Source organism: Telmatherina bonti (assembly GCF_933228915.1).
Source record: "Telmatherina bonti genome assembly, chromosome: 11".
In the NCBI taxonomy this organism is placed as follows: Eukaryota; Metazoa; Chordata; class Actinopteri; order Atheriniformes; family Telmatherinidae; genus Telmatherina; species Telmatherina bonti.
In genome coordinates, this window is record NC_136629.1 from 27,627,772 (window position 1) to 27,639,893 (window position 12,122).

Here is a 12,122-nt window from a genome sequence, read left to right on the forward strand (position 1 = left end):
CGTTTGCATACAGTAGGACTGGTGCAGTTGAAGCAGTGGAAATGTGCTCTCGCACCCGAGTGAGTTTCTCTTCTGTGTGCACAAACTCAGAAGAAGCTTCACAAATCCGAAAACATGTAATCACAAACCGAGCAATCACAAGGGAGTACTTCCACGTAACCACCCTGCATGTCAGGTCTGAAGGCGGTGTGCGTCATGCCTCCACGGACTCACGTGAAGCACACTACGGTGGCAACCTAACTGACCTTACGCAGAAGCAGCGCGAGTTTAAATCCAGCTTAACACTTCTCTGCTACTGGGCTCACCATTGTTGAGGAAGGACCCCCTGGTGTGTGTACCGGTATGTTAATAATCACAGGATTCACATTTAAAATGTTTCAGGTGGACATTAACGTTGTGGGATTACAACCACGTCACAAACCGATCTGTGCGAGGCTAAAACATTTCAAGTGTTCACTGGCTGTCGTGATTTCTCTGGCAAATGAAATGCTCTGTAGAGAAGGCTATTACCACACTCAGACTCATGCAGATGTTCGCACACGCAGCACTATCAGAGTTCATGGTAATTAACATTTGAGTTTCCATGTAAAAAGGATGTTCACTAACACTCTGTCATTAGTTAATGGGCCTAGCAACCTGTTACCAGGGATCATTCTCTTTCTCTGTTGCTCCCAGAGGGGCTGAAGTGAGGTGAGAATGAGCTAGAGCTCTTGCTATCAGTCAGCCACACAGCATTAAATACAGCTTGAGCGTGGAGGACCCATATGTCCCACATGTCATTACTGGGCATTACTCAATTAAAAGCCCCAGCTTCTAGGAAATGGAGCTGGTTGGGGAGGGATTCAGGAGAGCTTCCTGAGAATATCAGCTTATGTCCTTCTGTCCTGGCAGAGCAAGGCGAAAAGGCAGGCAAGACACACTGAAAACACCTCAACACAACTGTACTTTTTAGATGAACTGCAGTGGATGGCACTGCAGTGTGTCACTCAGATTTTTAGTTCAGACATTTAAAAGATTTGTCATATCTAGTAGGAATCTTTAGAGCTCTTCAGTGTTTTATGAGGCTATTAATACATTTTGCAGCCACTGCTTGCTGGTTTTTTTTTGGGTTTTTTTTAGGTCTGATTAGCTTAAATAAACTCTTTCATTGGTTTTGCATGTGCTCACGGCAGCTTCTCTCAAGGACAGGGACATGCATCATTAAATAAATGGGGGAATGTAATGTTGATCATTGAGGAATGGGGAATGAATGTAATGTTCATTTTTAGAAGCACACCAAAGCTGTGTAAATGCCAGCTGAGTTCCTTGTTCAAGCTCTTCCAATTAGAAGCTCTTCTTTCACAATAAAATGTTATTGTTGTGTCCATTAAATGTGCCCCAGCTACAACCACTCAGTACTAAAGGAAATGCCTTCAGGCCTCTTATTTAAGTGCTCTTGATATGCCTTATGTTGCACACTGTTGCAGCAATCTCCATGTTCTCCTACTTACCTGTAAACTGTCAACACATTTTCAAGAAGCAGCAATAATCTGCAGATTTGCCTCCAAATCCTCCACACCCAGCGTTTTAAGTTAGATGCGACGTTTTCTTCATGTAAAGACACATGCAGCTCTGAGTTCATCTCTCTTTGCAAATGCTGCTTCATTTCAAGAGCGGCCAGTGTTCCAGTCAGGAAAAGAAAAAGAAAAAGTGAAGGGGTAGTTCTAGCTGTTCATCCCAACTTGAACTTAAACGCAGGTTACAGATCCTGGAAAAAGGGTTCAAGCAGGCCATACTTTCCAAAATACACAGTTCAAAATTAAAAACCGTTTTCTTCAGACTTCCTACCAAAGCCTCGACTGAAAAGCGCAGAAACACGCAATGTTTGCTCCTGAGGGTTCACCGTATTTTGATGTAGTATGTTAGCTAATGTAGCTAGCTAGGCTCTGGCTCTCATTTTTTTGTCTCTACAAGTGTGACAAGCCCCTTAGAGCGCACACTTTGTGCTCGAACAATGCACACATAGAGGGGAGGTACAAATTTCAGTTGAGTTTGATAGACATATAACCATCCAGTCATTGGAACGGGTCAGTTAAAATGATTCGATGTGTTTTTTTTCAGTCCAGTCCATGTGCAGCTACATATTTTTGTTTTATTTTAAAGTATTTAATCAATTGGCTCCAATCAGGATGTCAAATGGATTTTAACAAAAATTGTAAAAACCTCTCCTTGATAACACTTGCTTTTAACATGTTTTGTGCCAGAGTTTTTCAAGTTTTTGAGGTGTGCTGTAAATGAGAAAAAATTAAAATATGATATATGACTTCATAATGGCAGTATTTGGTACTGTGGCTAAATCATCATTGATATATTTGGGCCTATGCTGTGCCCATAGATTTCCTTTGTCATGTTTTACTCGCTTGGTGCCTCAACCACATCCAGAAACTCCTAATTATTGAATTCTGCCTCCTCAGCCTCGGTTAGGTAAAGCCTCAGAGATGTTGTTTCCCACATATGCTGTTCAGGTACGGTATGTTATTATTGTGGATGTGGATTTCATAACAAGTATTACTTTCACTGTCAGTAGATGACCAGTGGTCCTCAGGAGGAACATATTCCCTTCCAAAATCACAGATGACAAATAGCCAAAAAAAAAAAAAAAAAGTACTTTGTCAACATTCAAAAAGTGCTGCATGTTTTCTGTGTAATCCACTCTGCATCACAGAGCACTTGGTATGGTGTCACATGGTGTCTTTCAAACTCGATTTACTCATTAACTTTAAATAGACCCCGTTCTCTCCCATAACCTCCCTGCACTTACCAATTGTTTTACATTGTCTAGAGGTGGAAAATGGTCAGTGGTTCAATACCTCTTTCGTTACGTTTAGCCAGGTCCTTGTTGCAAGTTTTCGACTTTGGTGCTTAGTAGGGGTGGGAAAATTGAATCGAAAAATCAAATATCTGTTTTTTTTGCGTCACAATTTTAAAATCGATTTTTTTTTTTTTTTTTGGTAAAAAAAAGAAAAAATCGAAATTTAAAAAAAAAAAGAAATCCATTACATAATTTTTGTAATTTTTTACTGTTTTTATTGATCTTTTTACTTGTCTTCGTGGGCATTAAAGCAGCAGAATGATGGTCTGGGTACTGTGTTGTTTTTTACAAACTAAAATCAAGAAAAATTATGAGCAAAAAAAGTTTTGTACATTTTTTTGTTGGTTTTTAGTCTACAAAATTCAGCAATATCGAGGAATCATGAAAATCGCAATTTAAATCAAATCGGCACCCAAAAAATCAGAATCTAATCGGGACAAAATCACAGCCCTAGTGCTTCGAGCGTTAAGTGATGTATTAAACAGAAGTGATCATAATATACACAGAAACAATATGCACATATTTCACTTTCTATGGTAGGAACAGGGTGCCAGCCAACCAGTTGAAGGAATATCACCTTCCCAGGTTTCATATGTACAAGAAACTCAAACTCACTTCTTAGCATATTTCACACCTTAATGTCACTTTTAAATGGCCTTTTTTCAGCACCAAAGTTTGTGTAAACAACAAGAAGCTCATTGGCATTGGAGAGGCTTTCACGTTGGACTTTAAAGCAGCTCTTAATGCCCAACAACAATTAAACAGCACAGTAACTATTGTACCTCTACATCTAAAACTAGTAATTGGTCTTAGAAATTCCTGGACTGGTCCCACTTTAGGTCTCGGTGTATTTATCATTGTCTTATCAGTTTTCTCTTTAATTACAGAGTTAATAGTCTTGTGACAGTTTATACAAATTTGCAGCTACTCAATCGCTCATGGTTGTCGCTGTCACATTCCCCTCTTCTCAATTATCCACATATCTTAACTAACAGACAGTGCTGAACAGCGAGCAGGTTAGTCTCAAATTCTATCTCCATGGAGTGACTCCATGAGATTATTTGACCATATTATGACTACGTGCTGGACATGTTAAAAAATTTATTACTCAACAACTTTGCACTGAGAAATATGTTTTAACTGACTTGCAGTTCTCAGGCAGAGTTTGGTAAAACGTGGTGAGATACTAGCCATGGTGGTGTTGCTCCCCTTACATAGAGTCATGACAACCTCACCTGCCATTATTAATGTCCTGAATAGACACACTGTTTTGAGTATATACTATAAACTTTTCTTTCTTTGCTACTCTCCCCCATCTTTGGTTGGAGAGTGCTAACTTCAACTAATTAACTTCCACCTTTTTCTGCTCTAACTTCCAGCTCATGTTGCTGATATTAAAGTGTAAATGCCTTTATAGTTTTTAAATGCATTGACATTAACATATTGTCAATCATCGAGCCTATTGGAAACGTTTCTCATTCTGAACTAGTTTGTTATAAAATTATGTAAATCAAGCTCTCAGTAAGGAGACTTGCAGGATTTTGTTGCTCACCTCTGCATAGATTTAAATGGCTGTTGAAAGTGCAGATAACAAGACATTATAGACAGTAAAAGACTTAAATAAAGAGCCTCTAAGGAGTTGACCTTGGCATGTCTTCATCAGGTTGCTGTTCGCGGCATTATAAAGTGTCTGATTTAACTTTAAGGCCTTAGCGTAAATGGAATGGGAATAAATGGAAAAATGAAAGAGAAGTGTAATTAGACGGAGACCTTGACTTTATCTCCTCGTGTTTTTGTTGGCTGATTGCGCTCGTGGCATCAGCGCCTCATCCTCTCCTCTAATGACACTAACAAAACTTCTTAATGAAGAATATTTCAGAATCATGTCATTAGCAAGAATTTAAATGTGTGTGGAAATGACTGAGATGAGTGTGTGTGTGTGTGTGTGTGTGTGTGTGTGTGTGTGTGTGTGTGTGTGGGGCGGGGGGGGGATGTTAGAGGGACATTCACATGGAGTAAAGAGAAGAACAGAGCTGTTTTAGTGGCTGTATGATGAAGTTTGCAGGGCTTCAAACTGTGAGGTGAAAGCAAGGTCATATACATTCTTATTAATCTTTCTAAATTTGTACAATGCCCAGAAAAGACCCTCACTCTTATGGCTGACTTAACGGCAATGGTAGGGTGTTAGATGCCGCAGTTCATCGCGACTCTGATATGATAAGAAACTTTTTTTCTCTTCTTTTTCTCTCAAAGTGAGTCTATTTCTCGTGCTTTGAGCTTTGGGTCTAAATGGTGGGTTGCCAGCTGAAGAGACAGTCCTTCTATGTGGAGGTGGTGATTTAGTGGGGAGATAAGCTCTCCGTAATGGCAGGGTGGAATAATTCCTCTTTAACTAGGAGGGTTGGCTTTCTCCACCCTCCAGAAGAAAATGTTGTCACTCTTCCTCTTTGTTCTTCATTCCTTTTCCCTTTCTTCTCCCTTCACTCGTCTCCTTTTTATACATCGTCTTTGTTAGAAGGCACTTGTCAGATCAGATGCTAATCATTCACAAGAGGCTTTTTATTCACGAGATACCATGTCACTGATGTTATAGATGGCACTACTCGCTGTTGAGTGCCAAAGTTACAGCAATCTGTTATATTTTCTTTGCACCTTCTTTAAAAAATATTTTTTAAAAAATAAGATTTTTTTTTTTTTTTTTTAAAAAGGAAAATTAGCCTTTTTAAAAAATCCCAATTGTAATCTTGTTAAGGTGTGTGAGAAAGCTGCACACTCTGATCACATACTGGAGATATGAGAAGACATGACTGAGAGTAAAGTGGTGGTGCTGAACAGAGGAAGTGAAGGACAGTGAAGATATCACTGTTTCTTACTTCCTACATTGATCGTATCTGTAACCCCAGTCGCTCTGTCTCTGTCTGCCTCTCACGCTCCATTTCTGCCTCTCGGTGGCAGAAAAACTAGGAGGCCCTTTGTGCTGCAGATTGATTTCAGTCCACATTTCACACTGCAGGTAGTTATGCTGTGATATAACTGGATATAACTGTTGTGAAATCCACACACGCAAATAATCAATGTTAGTTCTATTGCGTTTGGCTGCCCCCTGGAGGCTTTAGAAAAAAGCACACAAGTCAGTGCAGCACTGCTGAGACTCCTAACAGGGTATGATTATTGATTTCTATGCAGGCACAGAAAGCAGTGAAACTCAGCTGATGTCTGTGTGGTCATGTTTTATACATGGAAACATAAGCATGCACTTGACGAGGCATGAACACGCGATAGAAAATAACATGCATGCGCATGTGTGTGTGTCATTGTTTTTTCCTTGCAGCCCTGCTGTCATCGTGGTGCGAGGAGCTGGGCCGTCTCCTCCTGCTTCGTCACCAGAAGAACAGGCAGAACGAACCACATGGAAAAGTCCCCATGCAGCCCAGCATGAACAGCATGAAGCCCGGCCTCACACACAGGTCGGTGAGGTGTGTGAGACGAGTCCCACATGATGAACAAACGCTAGTTAATTTACTGTAAACACATGTTGTCAGTCTAAAAAAACAGAAAAGAAACAAAGAAAGAGGTGCTGCTTGCACAAATCTCACACGTTTCTGACACACAGCCTGTTTTTTTTTGTTGTTTTTTTTGACGAGAGCCAGCATCACTGGAAAGTGGAGCTGAAGCACTGAGTTGAAGTGAAGTAATGTTTTTGGAGAACACTCTGTGCTCATGTTTTTCTTCCACTCCAAGAAAATCCTGGAGTTAGCCAAGAGTGCCGTTTGCCTCTGCTGAGGATCTTAAGGGAAGGTTGTGCCTTTATGAGGAAATATTGAACATGTCGTCCATTCCAAGAGTTAACCTCTTAGTGAAAACAAGCTGCTCTCCAAAAAAAGCAGTTCCTCCCCTCCTCCACTGGCTACTTGCCTCATCCCTGTGAGGATTTAGCTTGTTTATTATTATACGTTGCAGTCCCCTCATATTTTACCCTGTTATTTGTTTTAAATCTGAGTGCTAAACATTCCAGTTGCAATATAACTCTTGATATCTAAAAACATATTAACTGCAGAAAAATGTGTTATGTTTAAGTTTTACTGGTGTGTGAGTTCAAGCAACTTCTTCTCAGCTCATTTGGATCTTTGCTATTGGCACCCATTAGCAAACATTTTGGCTCAAAATGTGAATTGAGATCGAGAGTAAGATGTTACAAACTGCAAGACGTTTTAATATGAACTCATTTAGAGCTACACGTGACATCAGTCCCATATTTTTGTTTTGTTGTACTTTCCAGTGATGGATCCTTTCCCTATGACTCAGTCCCTTGGCAGCAAAACACAAACCAGCCCCCTGGGTCATTATCTGTGGTTACAACAGTGTGGGGTGTGACCAATACATCTCAGAGTCAGGTATGTCTGTGTATGAGAAGCATCTTCTCTGTGATGTCTGCTGTATTAAACTAAGTTGATGTGTATTTTTCCCTCCTGTGTGGTTTTTTAAAAAAAAATGTTTTTCTTATTTGTAGGTGCTGTGTAATCCCATGGCAAACAGTAATAACCATATGAATCCAGGGGGCAACCCAATGGGATCCAGCATGTCTGCCAGTGCAGCAGGGCTCAATTCACCCCAGTTCAATGCTCAGCAGCAGCAATTTCCAAACAAAGGAGGTTCCAACCAGTCGTACATGCAGCAAGGCATGTACGGCAGGCCTGGCTACCCTGGTGGTCCTGGTGGGTACAGTGGGAGGTAAGAAATGAAAATATTCAGCAAAGTTGCATCCTTATGTGAAAAGACAATGATATGTTTTGCACCAGAGATGGAATAGTAAATATGACTGTTGATAAAAGCATCCCAGTATCCCAGTATTGCAGCATTAGTGGAAAATTGGTTGAAAATTGCTGTCAGGCTGCTTCAGCTGTGTATTTTTTTTTTTATTTTAGTCTCCTTGCAAAAGAGGCAAGGAACTTTTTAGTAGGCTACGTTATCAGCTAAGATAAGAGAGCAACACAAACATAACATTAAATATAAACATTTTAATTATTTTAATATCAAATTTATTAGCAGTACTAGTATTTAGTGATGCTCTTACAATCAGTGCTCAGCATGGCATAAATGCAGCACAGCAGCAACAAATATGTACTATGAGTGAAAAAACTGAACACACTTTCACACTGGATTTAAAGGGAAAGTGTGTGCAAATGTTTGACTGGTAGTGTATATTTATTGTATCACGCCACAGTTATCCATATTTTTTGCATTCTACTTTGGTGCAGTCAGCAATGGAGGCATCAAGCTGTTGACTTGCATCACGCAGCACCGTTCAGCCATGCTCACATAGTATTTGGACCACATTGGATGGGATTGCCGTGAGGGTTTCCAGCCAGATGGCAGTAATACGTTCTAACATGTGGTTAACAGTGAGAGGGTTTATTTTAACCCAAACCACTACTTATTTCCAAACATTTCCATGTCTTTTTCTTGCCTAAAACTGACCAAATTGACATTTTTAGGATTTACTCTTGGTTTTACTCGGGACAAAAACCCAAATTCATCTGGGTTAAGGTTTTGTGTTTGTCCCGTTTTTCTTCTATGACCTCTGTCCACATCAGATTGTCAAGATTTACACAACACACTTTACTTCCTAAAGCTTCTCAACTTGGCTGTATCACTGTCAGAAAGCCCCGAAGGCAAACGTCTCTCTCTATCCTGTTGATGTTTCTGTGGAGCGGGCCGATGACAGGGCAAAGTGGGAATCACAAAACAATTGCCAAGCGACTTTTCTCACCCAGGAGCTAAAAGAATGTAGCTTTAAAATAAAAATCACAACATACCTTCTGTTTTTCTTTTTAAGTTACACCGGAGGCCCAAATGCTCCACCAGGAGGAATGGGAATGACCACCCACGCACGTCCTCCTGGTGACTTTACTCCGCCAGCTGCTGCCGCTGCAGCTGCGGCTGTTGCTGCCGCTGCCGCTACGGCAACAGCCACGGCAACGGCCACCGTAGCAGCTCTTCAGGAAACGCAGAATAAAGATATGAACCAGTATGGACAGGTAACCGCATTGCTAATACACAAAGAACGTTTTTCTCTATCTGCCTGCTGGAGATTCAGATTAATTATATTAAATGCTTGTGTGCCCCCCCCCCCCCCCCCCCAAGATGTGTCCATCATTCCAAATGGGTCCCGCTCCAGCCTACAATAGCCAGTTCATGAATCAGTCAGGCCCACGAGGCCCTCCTGGAGGAATAAATCCAGCCAGTATGGGATCAGCCATGAACAATCCCAATATGAGTGGGCCTCCAATGGGAATGAATCAGGCCCGAACTCCCGGCCTGACACCTTTTGGAGCGCACAGTCAAAGGATGCCTCAGCAGGGGTATCCTGGAGGGCCTCGGCAGGGCATTCCCATGCAGGGGATGAAGAGGCCATATCCTGGGGAGGTCAGTAAGAAGATTAAATAGTTAAAGCAATCAGGAAATTATATTTCATGCCATTCTCAAACCTTAAACTTCCTTCCTCAAGGGAGGCTATGGTGGGCAGCAGTATGGGCCAAACAGTCAGTTTCAGCAACAACAGGGGCAGTATCCAACGTCAAACGCATCCAGACCACTGCCTTCTCCTAACTACCCCAACCAGAGGATGCCAGGGCAGCAGGGCCAAGGACAGTACCCATCTGGGATGCCAATGGGCCAGTACTACAAGGTCTGATATTCAATTATCTTCCATAAGTTTTACTTTACCTGAATTACCCTGAATTGGAAGAAGCGGTTCGGAAAATGAATGAATGAAAGTTTTACTTTAAACACATTTTGAAATAAATTATGAGCCTGGGAATGTAAAGAGATGTGTTTAAAAAAGTCATTGTTTCTTTATTTCCCCACAGCAAGAGCCCTTCAATGGTCAGAATGCCAACTTCTCTGGAGGCGGATACTCCTATGGCCAAGGCAGTGGGGTGCGTTTTTTTTTACTTCTTATCTACAAAGGAAAAGTTTTTATTGTAGCTGTTACTTTCCAAGACCTTTGTGCTGGATCTGATGAAGTTGTGTATGTGAAATAGGTTCAGCAGATGTTTTCACTTATACACCTTTACTTCTTTTAACAGCCTCCCAGGCCTGGTAACTACCCCCACTCCCCAGTCCCTGGAAACCCTACACCTCCTATGACCCCAGGAAGTAGTATTCCTCCGTATCTTTCGCCAAACCAGGATGTAAAGCCCCCATTTCCACCAGACATGAAACCAAATATGACAGCACTTCCGCCCCCTCCAAGTAAGTACCAGACGGCTCTGAGTTATGTGTAAAGCATTTGTCAGGTTTTTTTTAATCTTCTTTTCTTTAATCATTTAAATGTTCTCCCTCCTTTAGCTAACCCCAATGAGGAGTTGCGGCTGACCTTCCCAGTAAGGGATGGAGTTGTGCTGGAACCGTTCCGCCTGGAGCACAACCTGGCAGTGAGTAACCACGTCTTCCACCTGCGACCATCCGTCCACCAGACCCTCATGTGGAGGTAGGACCATCACCTTGCTTCACAATGTAAACCTATTAACCGAAACATCTAAGAAAACAACTAATCCAGGTTGCATTTTGTAGGTCAGACCTTGAGTTGCAGTTTAAGTGCTACCACCATGAAGACAGGCAGATGAACACCAACTGGCCTGCCTCCGTCCAGGTCAGCGTCAACGCCACGCCGCTCACCATCGAGAGGGGCGACAACAAAACTTCCCACAAACCCCTGCACTTGAAACACGTGTGCCAACCAGGGAGAAATACCATCCAAATCACAGTCACTGCTTGTTGCTGTGTAAGTCATGACGACCCATCGCTGCTAGCTGTGCTGAAATGTAACTGTTTCGTTCAGTGCAACGACCAGCTGAGAAAAAACGTACACACACATGATTTAACCTAGCAAATAAATTGTAGAGCGTTCAGCTGTTTGTGCTAATTCTGTTTGTTTTTGTGCTCCTCTGTTGCTTTGCAGTCCCACCTGTTTGTGCTTCAGCTGGTCCACAGACCATCTGTGCGCTCCGTCCTCCAGGGGCTCCTCAAGAAAAGGCTCCTTCCTGCAGAACACTGCATCACCAAGAGTACGGCTCATTTTGTCTCTCACTGTGGTTACACATATATCTTAATTCTGTGAGCTCACACCTGTTTCCCTTGATAGGATTATGTTAAAAGGGTTCTTGAAAAGCCCCTGTAGCTGTATATAAGTAGTAAGTTTCCTCTGAAATGCTCTCCCTCTCTAGTTAAAAGAAACTTCAGCAGTGTGGCGGCGTCAGCAGGCAACACCACTCTGAATGGGGAGGACGGTGTGGAGCAGACAGCCATTAAAGTATCACTCAAATGTCCCATTACCTTCCGCCGCATCCAGCTACCGGCACGAGGGCATGACTGCAAGCACGTGCAGGTTTGTTCAGCTTTAGAGAGAAGATGAAATAGCAATGTAATGGATGGACGTGTCACATTTTAACAAAGGTTTGTGACGTTGTCCTCCACAGTGCTTCGATCTGGAGTCGTACTTGCAGCTCAACTGCGAGAGAGGGACGTGGAGGTGTCCTGTGTGCAAGTGAGTGAGAAACTCTTCTTTTGAGAGGAGGTCAATTTGGGATTATTCTAAAGAATGACCAATAAATCTTTCTTTATTTTTAGTAAAACTGCATTATTAGAAGGTCTGGAGGTGGATCAGTACATGTGGGGAATCCTCAACGCCATCCAAAAGTAAGTTTCTGCTTTTTCGTCCGCTTACTTGGCTTATTAGTTTGAGTCCACCATTTCTAAAACAAAACCAATCTGTCATTTTCTCCTCTAGTTCAGAGTTTGAAGAGGTCACTATAGACCCTACTTGTAGCTGGCGGCCTGTTCCCATCAAGTCTGAGCTACACATCAAAGAGGACCCTGATGGACCACTGGCCAAGCGGTTTAAGACCATGAGCCCAAGTCAGATGACCATGCCCAATGTAATGGAGATGATCGCTCAGTTAGGCCCTGGTCCTGGCCCAGGACCTGGACCTGGTTCGGGACCAGGCCCAAGCCCCTACCCACCCCACCATGGTCAACATGCTGGCAGCATCGGGGGAGATTATCCTGGGGCAGGTAATGATGATTAGTTGTGATTGCACTGATAAACAACAGGAGAGTTTTCTTATAAAGCTGTTGTTCATTTTACATCAGGAACGACTGACGTGCCCTTTTTTTTTGTCATCAGCAAAAATACATGAAAAAAAAATCAGAAAGGCCCAAACTGCACTTAACTTTTGTCAAAATAAGCGTTTCCTGTTTTTTTCTCCCT

The 12,122-nt window shown here is 42.1% G+C and overlaps 1 protein-coding gene across 2 annotated transcripts in view; it reads left to right on the forward strand.

The window, feature by feature from the left end:
• The window catches only part of zmiz1a (zinc finger, MIZ-type containing 1a), a 78,098-nt gene that overhangs the window by 62,322 nt on the left and 3,654 nt on the right, over positions 1-12,122 (forward strand). For both annotated transcript variants that reach the window (XM_079249122.1, XM_079249123.1), the window contains 15 exons: positions 6,183-6,318; positions 7,131-7,245; positions 7,362-7,582; positions 8,688-8,889; positions 8,996-9,277; positions 9,360-9,539; positions 9,721-9,789; positions 9,940-10,105; positions 10,202-10,343; positions 10,427-10,637; positions 10,815-10,920; positions 11,080-11,240; positions 11,332-11,399; positions 11,483-11,551; positions 11,643-11,926. In XM_079249122.1, the coding sequence (XP_079105248.1) occupies positions 6,183-6,318; positions 7,131-7,245; positions 7,362-7,582; positions 8,688-8,889; positions 8,996-9,277; positions 9,360-9,539; positions 9,721-9,789; positions 9,940-10,105; positions 10,202-10,343; positions 10,427-10,637; positions 10,815-10,920; positions 11,080-11,240; positions 11,332-11,399; positions 11,483-11,551; positions 11,643-11,926 (2,412 nt within the window). The remainder of the gene's footprint in view (positions 1-6,182; positions 6,319-7,130; positions 7,246-7,361; positions 7,583-8,687; positions 8,890-8,995; positions 9,278-9,359; positions 9,540-9,720; positions 9,790-9,939; positions 10,106-10,201; positions 10,344-10,426; positions 10,638-10,814; positions 10,921-11,079; positions 11,241-11,331; positions 11,400-11,482; positions 11,552-11,642; positions 11,927-12,122) is intronic.